Genomic DNA, 24486 nt, shown 5'->3' on the forward strand with positions numbered 1-24486 from the left:
AAAGGAGGCCCCCCGTCACTGGACACACAACAGGGTGGTGTGTAGTCCACAGGCAGGATGGCGGTCTCCATCAGCTCCGATAACCCCGTAGTCCTGCCGCGTGCAGACCCAGGAGGGGGACCTGGGAGCTGAGAGGGAAGGGTCCTTCCTGGCAGACTGCATGTTCAGGAACACGCCTTTGCTGCTGGTTTATTGCTGTCATAAAGCAAGATCGTAGAAAGCATTACTTTTTAATGCTGGAGAAGCAGGAGCCAGATAAATCCAGAGATAATGTCTGTCCTTTGTTAGGCCTGGCTGTGTAGGCATTAAGCAGGATGAAAGATGAACGCTCTCTTCTGCATCTGGGCTGTGCTAGAAGCTGGGGGAGGGGCGAGCACCTGCCTTTGTCTCAGGTGGTCTTCGCCTGGCCCGCTGGGTAAAGAGTCGCCCGCGGCTGTGCGGCTCTCACTACATGGGCCCGCGCTGTGCAGATGGGAGTGGGCTTGGCCGGTCCCTTCACTGGGCCCTCTGCTCACCCCACTCTTCGTAGGGTGAGCCTGATCGAGTGGAAAGGCGCCCTGGGGGCCCAGTGAGCTACACATCGGCTGCTAACCACACGTTGGTGGCACACAGGAGGGTGCGGGGCTGACTCCCCGTGGGAAGTCTCGGGCAGGCCACTGTGTCCACTGGGCCCGACGTCAGTGGGGTGACCCTGAGAGGCTGGCCTCTGGTCATGGGCACTCTTCCGGCCGCCATCTAGGAGCATTCTGTCCCCTCCTGGCCAGGGCCGGCTTCCTCTCCACATGGTCCCGGCCCTCAGGAGGCACTTGCCTGGGGTGACTCAGGTCACTGTTCTCGCCCCTTCAACCTGCCCGTGTCATTGTTGGCTCCTCAGCACGGTGACCCCATGGGACATAGCAGAGCTCCCGCCCACCATGGTAGGGGAGCTGACCGCCAGGTCTTTCTCCCCCGGAGCTGAGGGGTGGGTGTCAGCTGGGAGTTCCTTGTGCTGGTCAGATGGTGGTGAGCACGCACGAGGGTCAGTGTCAGCAAGAAATGTGCACATAGCTGTGGGGGGCGGGGCGGGCCTTCACAATGTGTGTGAGGCAGTCCATGATCTGTTTCCGCCATGGTCCCCGTCTCTCTACAGAGACAGCAGGACGCAGGGCCCTGACTGATGGGCAGATGCATCCAGCCTCCTTGTGAAGTCTAAGGGGGTGTTGTCCATGGCTCTCCTGCTCGGTGGGGTGGGCAGCAGGCAGGGGACAGGGCTATCTCGGCTTACAGCTTCCTCCTCCTGTGCTCTGTGACCAGGCTGCCATGAGGTGAGCGGGCGGGCAGGGGCGCTAACAGACACTTCCGTGCACGCGTGCGTGCATGTGTGCCTCAGAAGCAGGGCCGGTCGTGTCCAGTCAGGAACATTCCGTGCAGGCAGCCTGCTCGCCCTCAGGGGAAACTCGGAGACACTGGCGAGAAGGAATTTTAAAAAATAACAGCACATTCCTGGCAAACCCGAGTGACTGACTGTACTTCTCGGTACCATTGCTGTGCTGGGTCTCATCCCTCTTTCGGGTCACGCCAGAGGAAGCATCGATCCGAGGGTGATTTCTGTTCTTTGTTTACAGGGAGCATTCATTAAATCGCGCCGTTAATAAAACACACTCGGGCTATCTGACTCTCGGAGACCTTACAGGACGGCGGAGTAGAACTGCCCTGTGGGTTTCCACGCTGTAGGCGCCTGGCTTTCGCTGTGGAGCGGACGGTGGGTTTGAGCTGCTGACCTTGCTGTGACAGCGGCACGGCACTCACTGTGCCGCCAGGAGGAAAGATGGCGTTGTCCAGGGTTTCGTCGTGCTCGGATCCACACTCCGTGCTCACGGGGCAGCAGTCGGGAGGGTAAACGCATCGCACGGGGTGGAGCGAAGGCTCAGACCTCTACAGCGCGGAAGAGAAGGGCGCTACTGGGAGGATGAAGGCGCACTCGGCCCGAGCCAGGGTGTTCCCATGGCGTCACGTGAACACGACAAACCAATCCGCCTGGGAAGGGGCACTGCCAGGACGCTCCTTGGAGGCAGGGATCGAGGACTGACTCTGGACGTGCTGTCAGGAGAGGCTGGTCCCTGCAGAGGGGCGTCAGGGTTGGCAGAGTGGAGGGGCGGCCTCCTCGCGATGGACGGACATGGGCTGCAGCGATGGGCTCCGAGGGCGGCGTCTCTTACCATTGTCCGACAGACTGGGCGGCACGGTGACCCTTCTCACAACTTCCCTGCGATTCCCCACGGCCCCGGGGGCTGGTATTGCTCTGTCGGAGGCTCTCCGAGGGGAGGCCAAGGTTCATAAAAAGCAAGGGCCTAGTGAATGATCCCCAGCCCTGGGTGGTGGCGGCAGCAGGCGGCGGCCCAGTTGCACTCACTCCAAGTCTGTGCCCACCTCTCATGCCCGACCTTGAACCTGCTTAGAGGAGGCAGGCGGGCTTGGAGAATTATGTCTGTAATAATGTCGGTGTAATATTGTTTTCAAACAACTTTACAGTATGAAATTACAAGAGCACAAGAAACAATTCTTGGGTGACCTGCACGTCGTTAGCCAGCTCCAGTCACCAGCTAGGGACCCCTTGTGGCCTGTGGGGCCAGCAGCAGGCTGCTCCCCAAAACATTGGTGCTTGGACACACAGCTGCTCTGACCATGGAGGGGGACTGGCAGCAGCGGGTCTGTTATTAACCGACGATTAGTCTAGAGCATAACCTAGGGCAGGCGTCCTCAAACTAAGGCCCGCGGGTCACATGCGGCCCACCGAGGACATTTATCCAGTCCGCCGGTGTTTTCGTCCCGTTTGCTTTTTTACTTCAAAATAAAATATGTGCAGTGTGTATAGCAATTTGTTCATAGTTGTTTTTTTTTTTAAAAAAACTATAGTCCGGCCCTCCAATTGGTCTGAGGGACAGTGAACTGGCCCCGTTTAAAAAGTTTGAGGACCGGAATGCTCGTGTGGCTTTCCCAGGGCCACACCCTTCTGAATGCTAAGCGAGAGCCCTGCTGGTGCCCTGTTTTCCCGGTGGACTGCCTACTGCAGGGAGAGAGACGAAGCTGCCAACGCTCTTATAGACTGACCACCTCAGAATCCCTCTGGGGCAGTTCTCCTCCACCCTAGAGGGAAGCTGCGAGTGGGAAGCAACTCGATGGCTGTGGGTTAAGAGTACCGTTTCTGGGATACACTCGGAGGGTATGTTACTGAGGTAGAGCGTTTGAGGGTATGTTACTGAGGTAGAGCGTCCGAGGGTATGTTACTGAGGTAGAGCATTCGAGGGTATGTTACTGAGGTAGAGCGTTCGAGGGTATGTTACTGAGGTAGAGCGTCCGAGGGTATGTTACTGAGGTAGAGCATTCGAGGGTATGTTACTGAGGTAGAGCGTCCGAGGGTATGTTACTGAGGTAGAGCGTTCGAGGGTATGTTACTGAGGTAGAGCGTTCGAGGGTATGTTACTGAGGTAGAGCATCTGAGGGTATGTTACTGAGGTAGAGCGTCCGAGGGTATGTTACTGAGGTAGAGCATTCGAGGGTACGTTACTGAGGTAGAGCGTCCGAGGGTATGTTACTGAGGTAGAGCATTCGAGGGTACGTTACTGAGGTAGAGCGTCCGAGGGTATGTTACTGAGGTAGAGCATTCGAGGGTACGTTACTGAGGTAGAGCGTCCGAGGGTATGTTACTGAGGTAGAGCATTCGAGGGTATGTTACTGAGGTAGAGCGTCCGAGGGTATGTTACTGAGGTAGAGCATTCGAGGGTATGTTACTGAGGTAGAGCGTCCGAGGGTATGTTACTGAGGTAGAGCATTCGAGGGTATGTTACTGAGGTACAGGGTCAGAGGGTATTGTTACTGAGGTAGAGCATCTGAGGGTATGTTACTGAGGTAGAGCGTCCGAGGGTATGTTACTGAGGTAGAGCGTTCGAGGGTATGTTACTGAGGTACAGGGTCAGAGGGTATTGTTACTGAGGTAGAGCGTTCGAGGGTATGTTACTGAGGTAGAGCATCTGAGGGTATGTTACTGAGGTAGAGCATCTGAGGGTATGTTACTGAGGTACAGGGTCAGAGGGTATGCTACTGAGGCAGAGTGTTCGAGGGTATGTTACTGAGGTAGAGCGTTCGAGGGTATGTTACTGAGGTAGAGCATCTGAGGGTATGTTACTGAGGTACAGGGTCAGAGGGTATGTTACTGAGGCAGAGTGTTCGAGGGTATGTTACTGAGGTAGAGCGTTCGAGGGTATGTTACTGAGGTAGAGCGTCTGAGGGTATGTTACTGAGGTACAGGGTCAGAGGGTATGCTACTGAGGCAGAGTGTTCGAGGGTATGTTACTGAGGTAGAGCGTTCGAGGGTATGTTACTGAGGTAGAGCATCTGAGGGTATGTTACTGAGGTACAGGGTCAGAGGGTATGTTACTGAGGCAGAGTGTTCGAGGGTATGTTACTGAGGTAGAGCGTTCGAGGGTATGTTACTGAGGTAGAGCGTCTGAGGGTATGTTACTGAGGTACAGGGTCAGAGGGTATGCTACTGAGGCAGAGTGTTCGAGGGTATGTTACTGAGGTAGAGCGTTCGAGGGTATGTTACTGAGGTAGAGCATCTGAGGGTATGTTACTGAGGTACAGGGTCAGAGGGTATGTTACTGAGGTAGAGCATTCGAGGGTATGTTACTGAGGTAGAGCATCTGAGGGTATTGTTACTGAGGTAGAGCGTTCGAGGGTATGTTACTGAGGTACAGGGTCAGAGGGTATTGTTACTGAGGTAGAGCGTTCGAGGGTATGTTACTGAGGTAGAGCATCTGAGGGTATGTTACTGAGGTACAGGGTCAGAGGGTATTGTTACTGAGGCAGAGCGTTCGAGGGTATGTTACTGAGGTAGAGCATCTGAGGGTATGTTACTGAGGTACAGGGTCAGAGGGTATGTTACTGAGGTAGAGCGTTCGAGGGTATGTTACTGAGGTACAGGGTCAGAGGGTATTGTTACTGAGGTAGAGCGTTCGAGGGTATGTTACTGAGGTAGAGCATCTGAGGGTATGTTACTGAGGTACAGGGTCAGAGGGTATTGTTACTGAGGTAGAGCATCTGAGGGTATGTTACTGAGGTACAGGGTCAGAGGGTATGTTACTGAGGTAGAGCGTTCGAGGGTATGTTACTGAGGTAGAGCATCTGAGGGTATGTTACTGAGGTACAGGGTCAGAGGGTATTGTTACTGAGGTAGAGCATCTGAGGGTATGTTACTGAGGTACAGGGTCAGAGGGTATGTTACTGAGGTAGAGCGTTCGAGGGTATGTTACTGAGGTAGAGCATCTGAGGGTATGTTACTGAGGTACAGGGTCAGAGGGTATTGTTACTGAGGTAGAGCGTTCGAGGGTATGTTACTGAGGTACAGGGTCAGAGGGTATTGTTACGGAGGTAGAGCATCTGAGGGTATGTTACTGAGGTACAGGGTCAGAGGGTATTGTTACTGAGGCAGAGTGTTCGAGGGTATTGGTTACCGGGTAGAGCGTCAGAGGGTCTAGTCACCGAGGTAGAGCGAGAGAATAAGTTCCAGTGAGCGGCCCATCCTAAATGATCCAAAAGCGTGGGATGGAACAGCGAGATGCAGTGAAGGGATTGCTTCTGTGAGACAGAAGCACACTCCAGGCTTCCCGTAAGTGGGGAACACATTATTCTGGAAGCAAGAAAAACCACCAGCTCCTGTTCCTTACGTGGGAATGCCCACAGCCCGGGGTCCGAAAGGGCTGAGCCCACAGGAGCAGGCACTCGGCGAGGGGCATGAGACACCATGGCTTTCCCATCAATCTGCCGGGAGCTTTTCTAGAAGGCAGCAAGGTTGTAGGAAGACGGAGGGACCTTTCAGAAGGTGTCTCCAGCCTGAAGAAGGGGTTGATTCCCAGAAAGATGGGTTGAGTGGGGAGGGGGGCCTGATGGAGTGTCGGGTCAAGCACTTGGCTGCTGATGGAGAGGCTGGAGGTTCAAGTCTGTCAGTTGCTCTGTGGGACCCTGCTCTGTGGCGTCTGCTCCCCGCAGGATGGCCACCTGGGAGCCACTGGTGGGACCCACTCTGTGCTCTCGGCCGCCATGGGGTTGGGTGGGGGGTGGGGTGAGGGCAGGGCTGGAACAAGAGTCATGTTGTTGAAATGGGATGGTATATGGGGGGAGGTATATGGGGGGCAAATGATGAGGGCAATGAATGTACAAATGTGCTTTACATAATGTATGTATGTATGGACTGTGATAAGAGTTGTATGAGCCCCAATTTAAAAAGAAAGAAAAGAAAGCTACATGGGGAAGGGCTTTACTTTCTTAGGGAAAAAATCATTATTTTTTTGTTATTGTTTAAAGATTTCCAGAGGATTCCTACAGGGCTTTGGTCAGGCAAAGCTTCCAAACCCTCATGTCTCTGGCCACCTGGGATCTTGGCTAGAAGGTGCTGGGTGAAGCCGACGCTGCTGGCCTGGGCCCTGGGCACCGCGAGGACGGCACAGGCAGGGGCTGTCAGATGAGCGAAAAGCACGGGGCCTCCTGGTGGAATCCCAGGGCACGTGCAGTCAGGCCCGCCAGAGCCAGTGCTGTGCATGCACATGTGCACACCAACTGGCACCGAGGAAGGGCAGGTGGCCAGGTGATGGTGCACCCCTCTTTCCATCCCAGGAAGGGCCGCGTCCTGGGGAGGTGCTGTCACATTCCGGCCTCACTTGATGAGCAATGACTGCTTTACAAGAAGCAGACCAGTTAAGTGCTCCTGCCCGAGACGAGGACAGGCTGTCAGCGGCTGACAGCATTCACGCTGTGCTACGCAGGGTCTCACCCACGACATGCGAATGCTGTTAATTGTCCCCTTAGTGCAGCTGGCCCCACGGGTGTACCTGCCAGGGAGTGGGCCCGCACCTGAAGCTTTGGTGCAGGTTCCAGCTGGGATCTGGGGCTCCCAGGTGGCCAGTGGGAGCTGCTGGTGTTGGACCAGGCAGGCGCATGCGGAGGTCGTGTGTTATGTATTCCATGTGCTGATCAGTGTTTCATGTGAGCAAGCGCTACAGCACACGAGCCCATCTCCCAGGAGAGGGACCAGCAGGAGCCCGGAGCCTGAAGCAGCCACCCTTTGATGTCACCCACACACTGAGGCCACCTTCGTGCCCGTAAAGTCCTGAGCAGGGATCCACCAAAGGGTTAAAGGGTGTCAACATGGCTTCTACACAGGTGCCGGTGCCTGCCTGTCTCCCCAGGTATTAGCTTTGCAGGTCAGAGCAGAGGGTTTTGTACTTCCAGAGTGCAGTGGGCCGCCAGGAGCTTCTCGCTGTGTCCTGGGGGTCAGGGGTGGGGGCACCGTGTCTCCCAGGACATGCCCCAAAGCCACCACCATCAAGTTGATTCCAACTCACAGCGACAGGGTAGAACTGCCCTTGTGGGTTTCTGAAGCTGTGACTTGAGCGTAGAAAGCCTCATCTTTCTCCCGAGGAGAATCTGGTGGGTTTAAACCTGTGACCTTGAGGTGAACAACCCAAAGCCTAAACTACATAGCATCCAGGATCACAGACTATTGAGAATTAAAAACCGACATCAAGTCGATTCTGACTCAGAGCGAACCTTCCGGATGGAGGGGAGCTGCCCCTGTGGGTCTCTGCGACCGTGACTCCACACCAGCTGCAAGACTCTTCTTTCTCCCGGGAGCAGTTGGTGGCTTCCACGCAGACCTTGCCGGTCCAGCTCAATACGTAACCACTGAGGCCCCAGGGCTCCCACATAAAGCTGCGTCCTCGAGGGACAGCACCACCCCACGCCCAGCATCTTTCTGCAGATAGCGAGAAGAGCCAGGAGGGGCAGAGGCCCCTTCCATGCAAAACTGGGGGGCAGTGGGAAGGGAAGGGATTGTCCCAAGCCTCCCTCCCCACATTCCAGGGCAGGGGCCTGGCCTGGCAGGGGTGGGCCCGCGGGTGGGTGCCCAGAGAGCGACGGCACACCTACCTCTCGGAGCACCGGGTCACTGATGCTGTCCAGGGTCACGGCGCCCTCGTAGGTCAGCTGGTGGAAGACGTTGAGGGCCCGCACGGCCTCCGGGCCCCGCTGCTTGTAGCCGAAGATGAGGTCCATCCACTGGTGCAGCTGGCAGGACACAAACTCGCTCTCCAGGGCCTGCAGTGAGGACAAGTGGGAAGGGCGCCTGAGGGGCTGCACTGCCTGCCCGCCATCCAGCTGGGCGTCCCTGCTTGAAAGCCACTGGGCAGGAACAATCTCCACTGCAGACACTGAGAAGCAGCACATTGCTCAAAGGAGACTCCCTCTGGGGTGGAGGCGACCTCTGGTTGCTGGGTAGGCATGGCCCAGTCATACAGGGAAGGAGCCCTGTGGTGCAGGGGGTGGGCGTTGGGCTGTTAATCACAAGGTCAGTGGTTCAAACCCACCAGCCACTTGGAAGCAGAAAGAGGAGGCAGCCTCGGGGACCTGGTGCAGGGTCACTGTAAGTCAGAATGTACTCGTGGTGGTGGGTTTACTGTACGTCTGATTCCATGATCTTCCCGGTCTGTTTCTCTGGGGGTTGTTTGGAGCGCCCTCATGTGTGTGCTCACACTCAAGCACGCACAAAATTACACTCACGCTACATTGCTGGATGTATCTTCTATATTTAATTTTCTGAAGTTATCTTCCATAACCTCCTGTTGGAAATAGGCTGACACTAGTATCACAGAACGAGCTGGAAGGTGCCCACATTTCCTAGCACAAGTTGTATGAGCCACGGTGGAACTATGGCTCTGGGAAATAGGTAGAATCAACCTGTTAAATGACCTGGGCTTGGATTTTGAGATGCGAAGTTTACCATGGACATTACTTGTGAGAGAGAGTGGTCATGTGCTGGGTGAACGGCCCAGACTTGATGGAGAACCCAAGACCCTGAGGACCTGCAGCGGGCAGCCATGTCCTGGCTGCTTTTCAGGGTTTCGCACACTGGCACCAGGCTTGGGGTGAGTGAGTGGTGGCCCGTGGTCACAAGCCATCACCTCTAAACAAGTATAGGCATTGTTGCCCATCAAAAATCAAAGCCACAACGGACACAAGCAAAACCACGCTGTCCTGTGGACACAAGAGAAGGAAGTCCGGCCGTGGACACGTGATGACTGGCACAGTGTGTCAGCGCCAGGTTTCGTGGCAGGCAGAGGGGAGCTGGCCACGCATCTGGGGACCAGCAACGACTGGTCCCTCTTGATTACGCCCTGATGACTCGGCCAGGGCCCTGCACAGGAGAGGAGGGCCCGGTCCATCATCTGTTAGGCTCTGTACAAAGAGCCTTTGAAAGACCTCTGACAGCCCCTACTGTGCTTCTGTGTGGCCCCAGGCAGAGAGACAGGGCAAGTAGAGGGGACCTGGGATCGTGCCCTTTGCACCATGGGGTCAAGGCTTCCTTGACAAGCCTCCTTGAATCCCCGAGTCCCCCTTGGAAGGTGGAATGCGGCTCCCAACAGCAGGAGAGCTCCGAGCTCTGCTTCTTCCCATCCTCCATGAACACAGACGGACCTGCCTTCTTGTCACCACCATGGCTCTCCTTTGCTCAGGACACTCCATGATATTTGCCAAGGGGATGTAAATACATCACTGCTTATATGTCTCCAGTTGTGAAGGCTACGTCTTGTGAATATGTAAGAGCAAAACTTGAGGGCTTGTGACCTCAGCCCGTGGGACACCACAGACGGTCCCCGCTTCCCTCTCTCACAGAGAAGGTGCACGGGGTCCAGTGGACCGCCAGCACTGTGGTAAAAAGACAAATGCTGAACCACTGTGGCACCAATAGTCCCAAACTGATCCACTGCCAGCACGGCCATCCCGCTTTCCCGGAGCCTCTGTGGTGGTGCCGGGTGCCACCCAGTCAGGCCTGACTCATGGCGACCCTGCGCACAACAGGGCCAAGCAGCACCCGTGCCGGCACCACTCTCCCGGGGCTCTCAGGTTTGAGCTGAGGGTCGCAGCCAGTGTCAGCCCATCTTGTTGAGGGCCTTCCTCTTTTCAGCTGCCCTTCCACTCTGTCACATAGGATGTCTTTCTCCAGGGACTGGTCTCTGCTGACAATGTGCCCAAAGTCCAGGAGGCCAAGCCTCGCCATCCTTGCCTCTAAGGAGCACTCTGGCTGTACTTCTTGTTTGTCCTCTTGGCAGTCCAGGTTACTTTCAGTATTCTTTACCGGCGACATCATTCAAAGGCATCCATTCTTCCTTGGTTTTCCTTCGGCAGTATCCGACCTTCACATGCACACGAGGCAACTGAATGTACCCTGGCTGAGGTCGGGCACACCTTGGTCCTCCGAGTAACACCCTGGTCTCCAACACTTGAAAGAGGTCTTGTGCAGCGGAGTGGCCCGGGGCAGTGCCTCGCTGGCTCTCTTGACGGCTGCTGCCCTGAGCACGGATGGCGGATCCACGTGAGAGGGAATCCTTGGCCAGGCCCTCTTCTCTCCACTTATCATGATGTCCTGGTGCAGTTGTAAAGATTTTGGTCTCCTTCCATCGAGTTACAATTCTGAGAGCTGCAATCCCTGATCTGTGTCAGAGGTGCTTCAACTTGTCCTTTCAGCAAGCTAGGTAGTGTCATCTGCAGACAGCAGGGGGTTAACCAGCCTGCCTCCGATCCCGGTGCTGCGCTCTTCTACCGAGACCCCTGCTTCTCTGATGTTTGCTCAGCACGCAGACGGACTAGTACGGTGAGGGGCACAATCTGCTGCACACCTTTCCCGGTTGTAAACCAGCCCGTCTTCCCATGCTCTTTCCTCACGACTGCCTCTAGATCCATGGACAAGCTCCACGTGTCTTCTCGCGGTGATCCACAGTTGGTTATGGTCTACACGGCCGAATGCCTTGGCAAAGCCAACGAAACTCAAGAGCCTCATCTTTCTGGGTACTCTCTGCCTTCAGCCAAGGTCCATCTGACACCAGCAGTGCTATCCCTGGTTCCGTGTCCCATTCTGAATCTGGCCTGGACTTCTGGGCAGTTCCCGCCATGTACCGCTGCAACTGTTGTTGGATGATTTTTAGCAAAATTTTACTTGGATAGGATATTAGTGATATTTTTCTGTAACTGGAGCATTCTGTTGGGTCACCTTTCTTTGGAGTGGGTGCAAATGTGGATCTCTTCCAGTTGGCCAAGCAGTTGTCTTCGGGATTCCCTGGCACGGACAAGGGAGTGCTTCCAGCGCCTCGTCAGCTTGTTGGAGCCTTTCGAGCGGTCACTTTCACAGGCCATCAGTCCTCGGGGCCTTGTTTCTTGGCTAAGCCTCTCAGTGCGGCTGGGCCGTCTTCCTTCAGCACCGTTGGTTCTTGCTCATAAGCTGCCTCCTAAAATGGTGGGATGTCGACTAGTTCTTATTGGACATTGACTCCGTATTCTTTCTATCTTCTTTGGTTGCTTCCCGCATCAGTCAATATTTTTCCATAGAGACTTTCAATATTACAACTTGAGGCTTGAACTTTTTTTTATTCTTTCAGTTTAAGAATATGCGGAGTGTGTTCTTCCCTTTTAGGTTTCTTACCAACTCTAGGTCTCTGCACGATTCAAGGCTATATTTTACTATCTCTCCTTGAGCTGTCCTTTGAAAATTCTGTTCCCCTCTTTGACGCCATCCTGTCCTCCACTTGCCTTAGTTACTCTACATTTAGAGCTAGTTTCAGAGGCTCTTCTGGGGTCCACTTTGCTGTTCTCTTCCTTGTCTTTTGAACGACCCTTTGCTTCCTCTATGGACCATGTTTGTGCCGTCTTCCCGCAGCTCATCAGGCCTCTGTCACTAGTGTTTAGCACAGCAAATCTGTCCTTGGCATATCCTCAAGATTCAGGTGGCACAGACTCAAGGTTGTAATTTCGCTCTCAAGAACTTGTTTTGATTTCATTCAGCTTCAACTTAAACTTTAAGTACAATCAATTGATGGTCTGCTCCACAGGTATCCCCTGGCCTGGTTTTGGGTGCCGACAGCGAGCTTCTTCATTGTCTTTTCCCACGTGGGTAGCAATTCGGTATCTGCGTCTTCCGTCTGGAAGTCCACATGGGTGCTGAACACAATGGTATCTACGTGAAGTCAGTGGATTTGCGGAATCGCATCAGGCGATCTCCAGCCTCATGTCCATCACCAAGACCCTATTTTCCAACTACTGTTCCTCCATGTTTCCGGCTTTTCCATTCTAATCACCAATAATGATCCATGTATTTCAGACCGAAGACTTTGGCAGAATTCTTGAATGTCTTCCCCACTAGCGTTAGTGGTAGGTGCCTAAACTTGCAGACAGTCGTATTGATCTGATTCCCCGAAGTGCAGACAGATGGAACCCCCCAGTGAGCCTTGACTTTGAAGGTTCGCTGCATTGCGTCTTGATGGGCTCAGCGGCACTGGCTGTCCGGTGGCAGGCTCTACGAGGCAGGAGGCTTACAGACACAAGCCCGTGTTGGCACTGGCAACACTGATGTTGGGGGCAAGTGATTTTAATTTACGTGCAACAGACACACTCTGAGGAATTACAAATGAAAAAGCACACTTTATTTATGCAAAGTCGGCTTCCGCCTATTTGATTCTCTTTGAAAATAAAGAGGAAAATCTGTGCTAGCATTTAAATGTTCTTTTATAGTGTCTGTTATGGATTAACTCGTGTCACCAACAGAATGGGTTGTAAATCCTAATTCCTCTGAAATAGGGCCTTTTTTTCTCTCATCCCAGAGAAACAGCTTCTGCCTCGTGAGTGGGCCTCAGTGGAGCCTGACTAAGTCACCAGGGGCCACCCAGTCACCACGCGGGCTGAATGTCCATCAGGAACCGGTGTCATCTGACACAGGGTCACGGAGCTGGACGTGCACAGCACTCCTTCATTCCATGGCAGTGGCACGCGTGGGGGCGGGCTGCAGTGGGGCCTGCAGGGCACAAGCAAGCTGCGTGAAGAAGTGGCTCAGATGCCCAGGGTCCCCATTCTGTCGCTCAGAAACTCACTGCCACCGCGTGGATGCCAACTCCCTGCAGCCCTGTAGGACTGCTCCTGTGGGTTTATAGACAGGGCCTCTGGCCGGGAGTAGAAAGCCTCGCTGTTCTTTGTCCCAGGCTGCACCTATGGCCTCCTGGGAGATCCTCGGATCAGCTGAGGAAGAGATGACTGGTGCTTGGCTCACTGGTGGTTCTGCACAATGCGCAGGACCCCTGGGACTTGGCGAGCAGCGGTGTGACAGTCCCCTCTGGGGCCTCCCTGGCGGGCAGTGGTGACAGGAAAGCCTCCCTGAGGGCCAGGCTTGGAGCAGTGCACCTGGCTGCTCGTTTTGCTTGGAAGAAGAGGCGGCCGAGGTGAGAGAGTCATCTTCTATGGCCGATAGCTTGACGGGCTAGTCAGAGGCCTGGAAGATGCTTGCTGGGGAATTGGCGACAGAGAGATGTGGGGAGACCCCCCTGTAAGGGCAGAGAGGTGGGGGACCTGGGTCTCAGGCGATCTTACCAGAGAAGGGAGAGTGGGCCCTTCTTCACAAAACGCCACCATTGTCCAAACCGTCTTCCTGCTGTTGCAGAGAGGCCGGGCGGGGGGCAGGGAACATATGCCCTCGTCCTTCCTCTGGCAGTGAGGTCCCCCCCACCTCACACCTGCCTCCCCACCTTTAGTCTCTCCTGAGAACGCACAGAGCCACCAAAGTGCAAACCCTCCTCATAAAACAGTCATGACTCTTAGAAACCGGCCACGGCCACTTGGTGCTCTGAAGCAGCCGGTGCTCGACCACGGCACTGCCAGGCTCCTCCTTCCTCCCCACCCTGAGGTCTGCCGGGACCTCGTGTCTCGAGACAAAAACCAGGCCCCACCCAGCCCCAGACCACTCACCATGCGGTTAATCCGCACGAAGTCCTCGGGCTTCTTGGCCCACGGGGGGAGGTCCACGTCGTTCACTGGCGCGTCGTCTTCTCGGACCCCCAAGTGGTACCCATTGCTGTTGACGAACATCTCGGGCAGGTAATAGAACTCTGGGATCAGCTCCTGCGGGAAACACAGGGAGCAAGGTGCTCGGCAGATGCCCCGCAAACAGCTCTGTGGACATCGGAGGGAGAATTTCCCTTCAATACCGTGTGCTTATAAAAAAACTATTCGAAAGTGCCATCCACTGTCAGTCTGCCAGAAACTCACGGAGGAAACGAGGATTGCCAGAGGGGGATCGATCGTCCTGGTGCCAAGCAGGGAAAGCACGTCTGGGCTGCCGGAGCACGGGCCTCGCTTCCTTGTGCACTCTGTGCTGTGCAGTGGGTGCGGCCCGGACACACTGCTTCACGCTGCTGATGGAAGCCCCCACCCCCTCCTGCCTGACCTTGAACTCTGTCCTGGCGTCCGTGCTCCCTTTGCATCTTCCATGGTCTGTGACTGCAAAGGTGTGTGGATCACCACGCCCGTCACCGACCCTGCAGAGACCTGCCTATGGGGATGAGTCCCATCCTGGGCTGAGGATGATGAAGGACCTGAGGTGTGACACCAGAAAGCCTGGTCGCTCAGGGTTTTGAGAAAAAGTGCTTCTGAACAAGTCAGACCACGAATCCGCCCCTACTTGTACTGCGTCTCCACTGTGACCATTACAAGATGTGGTTTTGCAATGAGACTCCAAATTATGTTCTGTGCCCTAGAGAGGCGTGCTGGTGTGCAGACGATGTGATCAGCTACCAGTCTTGCCCGCCTGCCACCTGAGCGGTGAGTGACAAGTCAATTGGCCCCACAGACAGCATGGACAACGGGCACGCACGCACGGCATAAACAGACAAGGCTAGCCAGCCTGGGTCTGCTGGGCCCTTATGACTCAGAGTACCCTGCAGACCTCCCCAGGGCCTGGCTGTGCTAGAGCAGCCGGAAAAAGGCCAGGCCAGTCCTCCCTCGGCGCTCCGTGCCGCCATCTTTCCTCACCCGCCAATGGACACACACCTGGCCGCTAGCCTCTCCATGCTCACCTGCAGGGACGCAGATCTGGAGCTTGACTTTCTACAGGGAACTCAGGCCTCCCACTGCACTGCACTCCCACACCTGCTCTGACATCAGTGAGCCCAGATAGCCACTCCTGAGACCAGCGGCGGGGGGTGGCCGGTGGCTCACACAGCTGTGGTTCTTGGTTTAAGGGTCAGAGCTGTCTTGTCTTGAAGCATTTCCATGGGAATCTGTCTGCAAGCCCGTTCCATCCCTTGGGACAGGAAAGAAGTCACGCCCACAGGAAGGTTCTGGAGGGCGGGCACTGGAATGGCCACAGCCCCACCAAAACCAACCCCGCTCCAAGCAGCCCCAGAAAGGGTTTCCGAGGCTGGACAGCGCCACGGAGCAGACGGCCTCATCTTCCTCCTGAGGGGCGGCTGGTGGGCTCAAACCACTGACCCATCAGGAGACAGGTAAGGGCTCAGCTGATAGCAAAGGCTGAGGGTCCAACCCAGGCTGAGGTGCAGCTCTCCTAATGGTCCCAGCCTGTCATGTCGGAATTGCACCGAGGAACGGACCCTTCATCCCTTGGGTGAGACATCAGGGTCACCTCACAGTGAACGGATGAGAAAGAGCCCCAGGGAGGCCATGCTGAGCTGGTCGCACACACGGGTTACCAACACAAAGCCAGATTGCACACTCAGCGACCAGGAGGTGAAGGGGGTATTGGCTTAGGCAGGTGCGCCTGTTTGTAGGCATGACTCAACCTGGTCCCGGCAATGAGATGCACTGCTGGGTGGATGGGCAGCCGGCTGAAGGTGCTGGGAGGTGGGGGTGCGTGGTGATGGCAGGGGGCTGAAAGCAGGCGGCAGCACGACAGCCTCAGACCTATGCCAGCACAGGCCTTGTCCGGGGGTGTCAAGGAGGGCATGACACATCCCATCAGCACCCCAAGCTCACTGCCTGCAGAAAGGAGGGTTGGCGGACAGTGCTGAGAGAAGACAGTGGCTGGGGCCGGCCACGCCGTGGGACGGACAATGTGGCCTCAGGCCTTGCTGTCCTTGGGGGCTGACTTAGGAGACAGAGACAACCCCTCCACCCCTCCTGTCGCACGGGTCCCCCCTTCCACCAGCCCTCTGCCTGTCACACTCTGTGACACCAGCTCCCCAGGGATGGGGGTGAAGCGCGTACATGCGCTGGACACGACTACCCAGCTTGATCTTTTATTCAAGAGTCCAGTCGCGCTCCTCCTGCCTGGCCGTGGCTCTGCCGCAGCACAGGTCGCCCGAGACCATGCCCTTCCTGTGCCAAGGGGTGTGAAACTCCGGGGCCATTACGGCCGACTGAGCACTGGAATGGCCCTCACGCCCCGCCCTTCAAGGAAGGGAATGTCACCTTAGTAGCAGCGTGGGCCAAAGCCATGCCAGCACCTCCTTCTCTGGCCCCTCAGAGCACCTGGGGCTCTGCTTCGCAGGCAGCAGGTGCTCATTAAATATTAAAGGCAGAAGATATTAGATAAAGTTATTTCAATATCACTGGGAACCTTCTGGGGAATGTGCAGATGGAGTGAGGGGCAGGGCAGCCCAGGGCTTAATTAAATGAAACAAAAAGATGGGCCCAGACATGGCGTGTGTACCTTCCGAGGGGAAAGTCCTCAGCGGAGAAGAGCCATCCTGCTTATTCGAGCTTCATTTCACAGACTCGGCAACGCCAAGAGCGCCCCTGCGCATGCGGCTGCTGGTGTCACGGACAGACACCAGGACCCTACGTGCAGAGGAAGCAAGACTGCCCGCGTCTGCACGGTCCTCAGAATGTCGACTCTGCATGAGCCACAGCCGTGCTCGGCCGCCGGTCCGACCGTCCTCCTGAAGGTCGTCCTCACGTTTCACTGCTCCTCCACTTTGCCCAGCGTGATGCCTGCTCCAGGGTCTGATCGTGCCCAGAGACGTCCGAACAAGCCTTGGCCTCTCTCAGGTGCCCAGGAGCATTCTGGCCGGACTTCTTGCAGGCAGATCTGTGCTCCTCCTGTCCCCTCCGGTCTTCCTGGTCCAGGGTCCGGCTCCCACAGCTCGGGTCAGGCGCACGTGAGCCTTCAAAGGGGCGCCCTCGTTGGTGCCCAGTGCCATGCCTCTGATCTCTCGCCTGCTGCGTCTAAGTACAAGGGCATCCTGGGCCACGTCCAGCTTCTCTCCTTCCTTGTGATGTCTTCTGTCTGTCAGTTGGGGTGGATTTTCACTGTGTTGATGTGAACGGGCCATCCAGTCTGAAGGTGTCGATGCTAGCGGTGGCCTTCAGGCTGCGCACAGCGTGTGTTTGATCTTCCTGTGTCTTGCTGGTCACTGCTGTCCAGGCTGCACGTGCGTTTTATGACCGAGTTTTCATAACGTCCCACAAGAGAAGTGTCCCCGTGACTCCTGTTAGATGATGTCTCTCCATGGCCAAAGGGTCCACTGCCAACAGGCAGAAAGGCCAGGACTCAAATGCAGGTGCCAATTCCAGCTCCAACACTGCCTATCTGCCATGCAAGGGGCCACCGGGCCTTCGTGAGGCTCCGCTCTGCCGGCCGTCTGCAAGCTGACGGGGCCTCTGTGTCACTAACTCATGGTTTGCCAAGCCCGCTGCAATGGTGCCTGCCCTGCTGCTCGGCACTTGCTCGCGCGCGGTGGCTGGCACAGGAGCCAATGTACATGAGAGGTTTGAGGCAGGAGCACACGCCACTCGGTGCCCTGACTTCCAGCTACTGAGGGGGAAACAGGAACCCTAGTGGTGCAGACAGTGAAGCGCGTGCTGCTAATGGCAAGTTTGGTGGTTGGAAGCCACATGATGGCTGTGGGAGAGACAAACCTGGGGTCTGGTCCCCAAAGCCGACGAGCAGGAGAGGCCTCAGGGGTCCCTCTGCTCTGTTCCACAGGGTGGCCATGAGTTGGCAGGCCTGGCTCGGCAGCAAGGAGATGCTCCGATGAGTCCTGGTGGCATGGACAGCTAAGCGCTCATCTGTGAACAGAGGTTGGTGGCCCCTCGGAACAAGACCTGGCCACCTTCCTGTGAGGGTGACAGCCTAGCAAGTTGCCCGAGTCAGGACCTGCTCGGTGGCAGGTGAGGGCTTGGGGCAGCTTGGGGACCACCCCTCTGACAGCGAAGCAAGAAGACAGGGGTGACCTGAGAGCCAGTGCTTGGCCACGGCAAGCTGGACACTGGGAATGTGCGATGGGGGCTGAGCAGCAAGCAGGGGTGGAGAGAGGTGGGGGAACTGATGGCATGGCCAAGATCAGAAGGGGACTCTGGAAGCAGGGGGGCCAGCCAGATGCTCTCCTGCTGGAGTCCACGAGGTATAGCAGTGGCTGAGGAGCCGGGGTCCAGGTGCGGAGACCTCAGGGCAAGAGGCACCCTGGCTCCCACACTGCTGTTGGACAAGGTGACGGCAGCGAGAGGTGGGCTTGGACAGAAACCATTCTGTTTCAAAGTTGAGTTCTGAGAGGGGTAAGGGCTAAGATGCTCTTTTACACAGCAAAACCGAGCAAAGCCCACTGGCGTCATGTTGGTGCCCCGAGAGTGTCCAAGCCTGTAACTCTTGACAGGAGCAAAGAGCTCAATCTTGATCCCAAGGAGCAGCTTGTGGTTTTGAACCTTGGACCTTTGGATTGAAGCTTGATTTGTCACCACTCCGCCACCAAGGCTCCTTCTACACATCGCGGTCCTCACGTAAGAGATGGGCTCCGGGCGAGGGTCCAGTAACATGGCCACAGAGGACAGCGCACACTGAGGGTGTGGCTGGAGTCCCAGCAGAGTTGAAATGACTTATTGACCCTCTCAGCTACAGAGCAGCCTCCAAGACTAGTGGGCCTTGTAAACAGCGCCCTGAATCATAGCGGCACAGGGCCTTGAAAGGTCTAGTGGTGTAACCGGAACTGAATGCGCCAATGCCGCCAACAGGGTCCTGGAGACAGGGGTGCTCAGCTATGTGCTGAGGAGACAGCTGGGGAGGGAGGGAGCAGGAGAGCAGGTTCTGCTTCTGGAGGGTGGGGGCTCGGATTCAGTTCTCCAGAGGGTAAAGGGCCATGGAGGAGGAGGAACAGGGCCAGGGACCTGTGGAGTGACAGCATGGGCCAGGGGCCACTCTCCCCAATAGCAGGCTCAGGCCCTGGTTGGTGGGCAGCATGGCCGGTGTCTCCTGACCTCTGTCATGAACACGTATATCCACGGGTTCCTTTCTAGCACAGTAAGCCCAGTGCATGCAGGACAGCTAACTTGTCCCGTTTGTCTCCTGGGCCTGGTGCCCCTCATGATACGCCCTGAGTGGAGCTGGACGCACAAAGGGAGAACCTGGGAGGGGGCAGCAGTGGAGCAGACCTGGCTACCTGACTCACAGGCGTGGGTGATGCTCCAAAGAGTCACAGCCAGGACTCCCTCCAGCCTCTGAAGCCCCGAGCCGGGACATGTCTCTTGCCCACCAGCAACTGAGTGTGTCCCTCCTCTACCCTAGAGTGGTGGCCTCGGCACCTGTCCCAAAGAGACAATGCTGTGGGGGTGACCCTGTGCGACTCTTGGCCTTATTTGTTCTTCCTGGAAGCCAGGCGTCATGTCAGGAGAGGCACTGGTCGGTGCCCCCCAGCCCCGCCTCCCTCCATCTGGCGTCTTGGACCCCGTTCTCCAGAGAAGCCCGGCCTGCTGGTGCACACTGAGAACCGAGAGGCCCTCCTCCGGCCTACACTGTGAGCCGGGTCTTTGGAGCTGCTGGGTCCTGGGCCTGAGAGGGCAGCGCGACTAAAGCTCGAGGGCCTTTGAAAGGTGTGCGGAGAATCCCCCTGTTCCTTCCACGTGTCCCCTGAGCTTTCCGAAGTCCCTCCTACAGCTTGGTGGACCAGCGGCTGCGACACAGAATGGCTGAGCAGAGCTGGCTGGCTTGGGCTGCTTTCTCCCATGCTGGCCGATGCCGACAAGGACGGAGCCGCTGGAGCTGCCCCGCACAGTAGGACCAGCGACGAGGGCCTTGCTGGACAGCACTGAGGATGGTACCCACATGTCTGACAGGCTCGGGCTCCTCACCAAGGAAGGTTCTAGGACCAGGCACCCTCCACAGGCTCCCGGCTGCAGCCTCATAAAGCTGGCCCGCTGCTGGCGTGGCTCCCGAGACGACTTCCTGACCGCTGCTTCTTTTTCAGGACAGAGTCCGGAGCCGACCAGCCTCGTGTGGGAAGAGGGCAGAGGGCTGGCAAAGTGAACATTGTGATGGGCGGTTTGCGTCTTGAAAGCCAGCTGGAGTTGATTTTAGCAGCTCTCCTAAAGCCCCACGGCGCAGTTAATGGTATTGTGTGCGTCTCTGTCTAATAAGAAAATATCCGCAAACACAATTTCTCATTTACAAGCTTATGACAAGCTCAAGCTGCGGAAGAATTGGACTTGAGAGCCTGTCTACGGTGACGGAGGACCGGCGTCAACGGCCAGGACTGCGCAGCAGCAGCAGCAGCAGCAGCAGTGGCGGCCGATAGCTCAGGCCTGAGCATGTGGCTGAGGGGCTGCGCCCTTCGCTCAAGACAGGCCCAGACCTGCATTCCCTGCCCCCTGGCAGGATCACCTAGGCTCAAGCTGCCCCGCCTTCTCTCTCTGCCTATCTTCCCCTGAAAGATCCACCCATTGGTGCCCCCAGCCCCCAGCGGCCCTCCCTAAACTGTGTCTCCTTAGCCCCTGTCCCGGAGTCCCAGAGGCCCTGACAACACTTGGGGGAAATGGGTGCTGGAGTTCAAGAAAGCGGGTGCCATCGCTGCCACGAGGGGGGGTGGCCGGGCAGGGTGAGGGTAGGGGGCTGAAAAGAGTGATAATCCACGGGAACCAGCAGCATGGCACGCTGTGGCGCCCCACGGAAGTGTCACAGCGAGGTGAGGAGACCTTCAGGTGCTGGGCTGACAGCGGTCGCTCAGGGTGCGGGATTTGACAGGGCCCGGGGGGGCCCAGGGGCTAAGTACAAGGCTGCTGACTGCTCGCCCGCCCGCCCATCAGCAGTTCAGCCCAGTGGGCGCTCCTCAGGAGGACCAGGAGGCTGTGTACTCCTCCGGAGACCTGCCAGGAACCCCTGAGGGGTCTGCTCTGCTCCAGGGGGTGGGGGGCAGCCTGAGACCACCTGGGAGTGAGCACATCCAGGGAGCGTCTGAGGGGCAGCAAACAGGAGCCAGGGCAGAAAAGAAGGGCCAGACACCCTCCATCAGACGCACAGCCTGGGAACCTGTCCTTGGGAAGGGAAGGCTGGGGCTGCCCTGCACAGACCTGAGCCAGACAACTGGGCATGTGTGTGCATACATGTGCATGTGTGTGTGTGTCCATATGTACACATGTGCATGCATGTACATGTCTGTATGGGTTTGCGAATGCATGTATTTATGCTTGTGTGCATGTGTAGGCATGTGTTTGTGTGTGTATGCATGATCATGTGGGCACTTGCACACACATGTGTGAGGGTGGGCTTCTGACTGCAGGTGAAAAGCCAGTTGTGTGTGCGTGCGTGAGTGTGCCCATGTGTGGATGACGTCCTGTGACAGAGAACTGGCATTTTCACTTGGACCAGTCTGTGAATCTAGCTCTGAATTCAGACGTCATCTGGCAAGTGGTAGGGAGCATGCGACTTAGCAGACAGTAAGAGAACAGCTGTCATGGGCCGACTCAGGCCTCCATCAGGGCTCCACCAGGCTTTTCCTCAGTGGCACCTCGGAGTGAGCTGGAAGTCCCGCCTTCCAGTTGATAATGTGGACTCATCACTTCCCATTACAGATGGGGAGCTGCATTTGCACACACACTGCTGGGGACTGAACTGTGTTCCCAAAGTAGGAGTCCACTTGGCCAGGTGGTTACACCATGATCTCATGTCCCCCACCCCCGATCTGCTGCAGTGGCCCGGTGGGGTGCAGTGCCCCTACTCAGACATAGCCTCGTCTGGTGTCAGGGGGGCTTCCAGGGCAGTGGCCTGCAGCAGGGAGCTGGGACAACAGGGGCCTGAGATCCACCAGGAAAGAAGAGCACGAAGAAGAGGGGGTCCTTTGGGCTCAAGGGTCCTGGGCAGAGAACCTGAGTCTACAGGTGCTAAAAGGAGACAGGGACCTTCCCCTAGAACTGACACACACACACATACCACTCTCCTAGAGCTGGTGGGCTGAACCCCGACAGGCCGCGTCTTAAATTTTGAGGGCAGTCATTCTGGTCCTTAGAACCACCCCTGGTGGTGTTTCTGCCAATGGCACTAGAGAATGGAGATGCGGGAACTACCGTATATACTTGAATATAAGCCGACCTGAGTATAAGCCAAGGTATCTAATTATTACCTGGGAAACCATAAAAACTGATTGACTCAAGTATAAGCCTAGGGTGGGAAATTCAGGATGTGAATTAACACAGAGACCAGAGGGGCGAGATGGAGCGCAGCCACAGACACATCCTTACCAGTTCAGCTGCCGGCATAAGTGAATCACTACAGGTGCTTCTGCGAATTGGAGCCGTCCACGTCATAGGACGGCTCTGATTGGTTAGATGTGAGTAAACAAACATTCAAAGCCCCGCAGTGTCAGCGGGGCTTTGAATGAACAGCAGAGGGATGGTAATCACCTGCGAGATGTTACACCTCGCTGGGGTACCACTGACCCGGGTATAAGTCAAACCCCAGTTTTTCACCACATTTCTTGTACTGAAAAACTCGGCTTATACACAAGTACGTACGGTATTTATTAAGCCGCCTTGTGAATAAGGTGCCAAGGCCTTCTGTTGATTGTAGGCCCATCCAGTCAACGCCCACCCACAGCTGTCCTGTCCTGCATGGTCCTGAGCCTGTACACTCTCGTCCCACCCCCATGGAGGGCTGGCGGCCTGCCCCACTGACGGCAAAGGTACAAGTCCACACGTATCTGGCAGCCCCACCAGGGCCCCTTAAAGGGAGCCTCCCACTTCCTGTGTTGCTTCTCAGGGTTCCTAAGAACTGCCTCCCCCGCCCGCGGGTGTACTAGTGGCCCTAAAACCCCATGCCATCAATCACTTCCAACTCACAGAAACCTCTGAGGACACAGGGGCTGCCTCGTGTGGTGTCCAGGGGTAGATTTGAAGGACTTTAAGCTTCTGTAGGGGAGCAATGTGCCATGAGTTTCTGCCCCCCCCCCCCCAGCCCCTGGGGGATTCCAATGCCAGCTTTGGTTTGTGTCCAGTGTACATGACAGCTTGTGGTTTAGGCAGGAGCCCTGGCAGCGTGGTGGTTACATGCGGGGCTGCCAACCACAAGGTGTGCAGTTCGAAACCACTAGCCACTCTGTCAGAAAAGGCTTTTCACTCCCACAGAGGCCAGTCTTAGAAACCCACACGGGCAGTTCTGCCCCCTCCCACAGGCCCACTAAGAGTCCGAGCCAATGCAATGGCAGTGAGTCCGATTTGGGGTTTGGGAATGTTTGAGTTGAACTTCTCGGGGAGAAGAAACCCTGAATGCCAAGGCTGTGAGCCTGGTTCTCCCACTGCTGCCCAAGGTGGGCGCACATCTGCGTAACCACGAGAGCTCTCTGCAGAGAGACGGAGGGGAACCCTGCCGTGGGCAGGGGCTGTGACTGTGACTGCCCTGCAGGGGCAGAGGCACAGAGCCAGGGTGGCACTCGCCGCCCTCTGTGGGCTGGGGTTACCCACTCTGTGGAGGGCGAGAGGCCGAAGTTTATCATCAGTCTGGAGGACAGTGATCGGGGGCCTCTCCTTGCAGCAAAGGGGCTTAAGTAAGAAAGGCAGAGAGCTAAGCCCAGGGCCACAGAGTAAGTGTCCTTCCAGGGGTTGGGGGTGGGGGGGAAGAGGAAAAGAGAAAGAGAGAGAGAGAGAGAGAGAGAGAGAGAGAGAGAGAGAGAGAGAGAGAGTTCTTCTGACAACGGTTCCCTAGCACCGGCAGTGAACAGTGAGCGCTTCCATCCGCCCGGGCTGCCCAGGGAGGTGCGCTGTGTGCTGCTTAATCTAATGCATGTCGCAGCCTATTATCCCCAGGCACAGGCAAGTAAAAGCCAGGGCTGGCAGGAGTGCCTACATTTTAAATGGGGCTTGTCATTAATGCCTTATTAATTGCCCCAGGCCATGCAAACCCAAAGTCGGGCAGCTCCGACAATATGCCGCTTTCAGGACAAATCCAATTCCTGCTGTGTTTTATGGGACGGGCCCAATATTGAGTTAACAGTGGGGAAGGCAATTTATGGGCCTTTTGCTCTGTCCCTTGACGATTGGATCTAAATTAGAGAGGAGGGGGTGGGGTGGGGGTTGTTGGTTTTGTGTTTTTTTGAAATGATGGAAAAGGCCTCGCAGGAGCCCGCAGGGGAAAGAACGGGCGGTTTCTGTGATGGTCAAGGTGGTCACTGAGTCAGTGCACACAGGTTCAGTTCTGGAGACCACCACATGTCCTTGGAATCCCGCCATGCCCACCGAGAAAAGCGCCTACCTTGACGTCAGAGGTGTCCCTCTGGGTGATTCTCCAAGACCTGGCCACCGACGAGAAGGTCCGGTCGGGGTGGTCGAATTTCCCCTCGTTGGCGTTGAGGAAGAAGGTGGTGAAGGGCTCCTAGAGAATGCAGAGCAGGGTGTTGGACCCCAGGACAGTGACGATCTGCGAAG

The 24486-nt window shown here is 56.4% G+C and overlaps 1 protein-coding gene across 5 annotated transcripts in view; it reads right to left on the reverse strand.

Annotated features, from left to right (window-relative positions):
* Window positions 1-24486, reverse strand: part of NBEA (neurobeachin) — a 514531-nt gene that overhangs the window by 20459 nt on the left and 469586 nt on the right. For all 5 annotated transcript variants that reach the window (XM_075562753.1, XM_075562752.1, XM_075562751.1 and 2 more), the window contains 3 exons: window positions 24314-24433; window positions 13819-13971; window positions 7963-8130 (listed from right to left, as the gene is read on the reverse strand). In XM_075562753.1, the coding sequence (XP_075418868.1) occupies window positions 7963-8130; window positions 13819-13971; window positions 24314-24433 (441 nt within the window). The remainder of the gene's footprint in view (window positions 1-7962; window positions 8131-13818; window positions 13972-24313; window positions 24434-24486) is intronic.

This window comes from Tenrec ecaudatus, chromosome 11, assembly GCF_050624435.1.
Source record: "Tenrec ecaudatus isolate mTenEca1 chromosome 11, mTenEca1.hap1, whole genome shotgun sequence".
NCBI classification, from domain to species: Eukaryota; Metazoa; Chordata; class Mammalia; order Afrosoricida; family Tenrecidae; genus Tenrec; species Tenrec ecaudatus.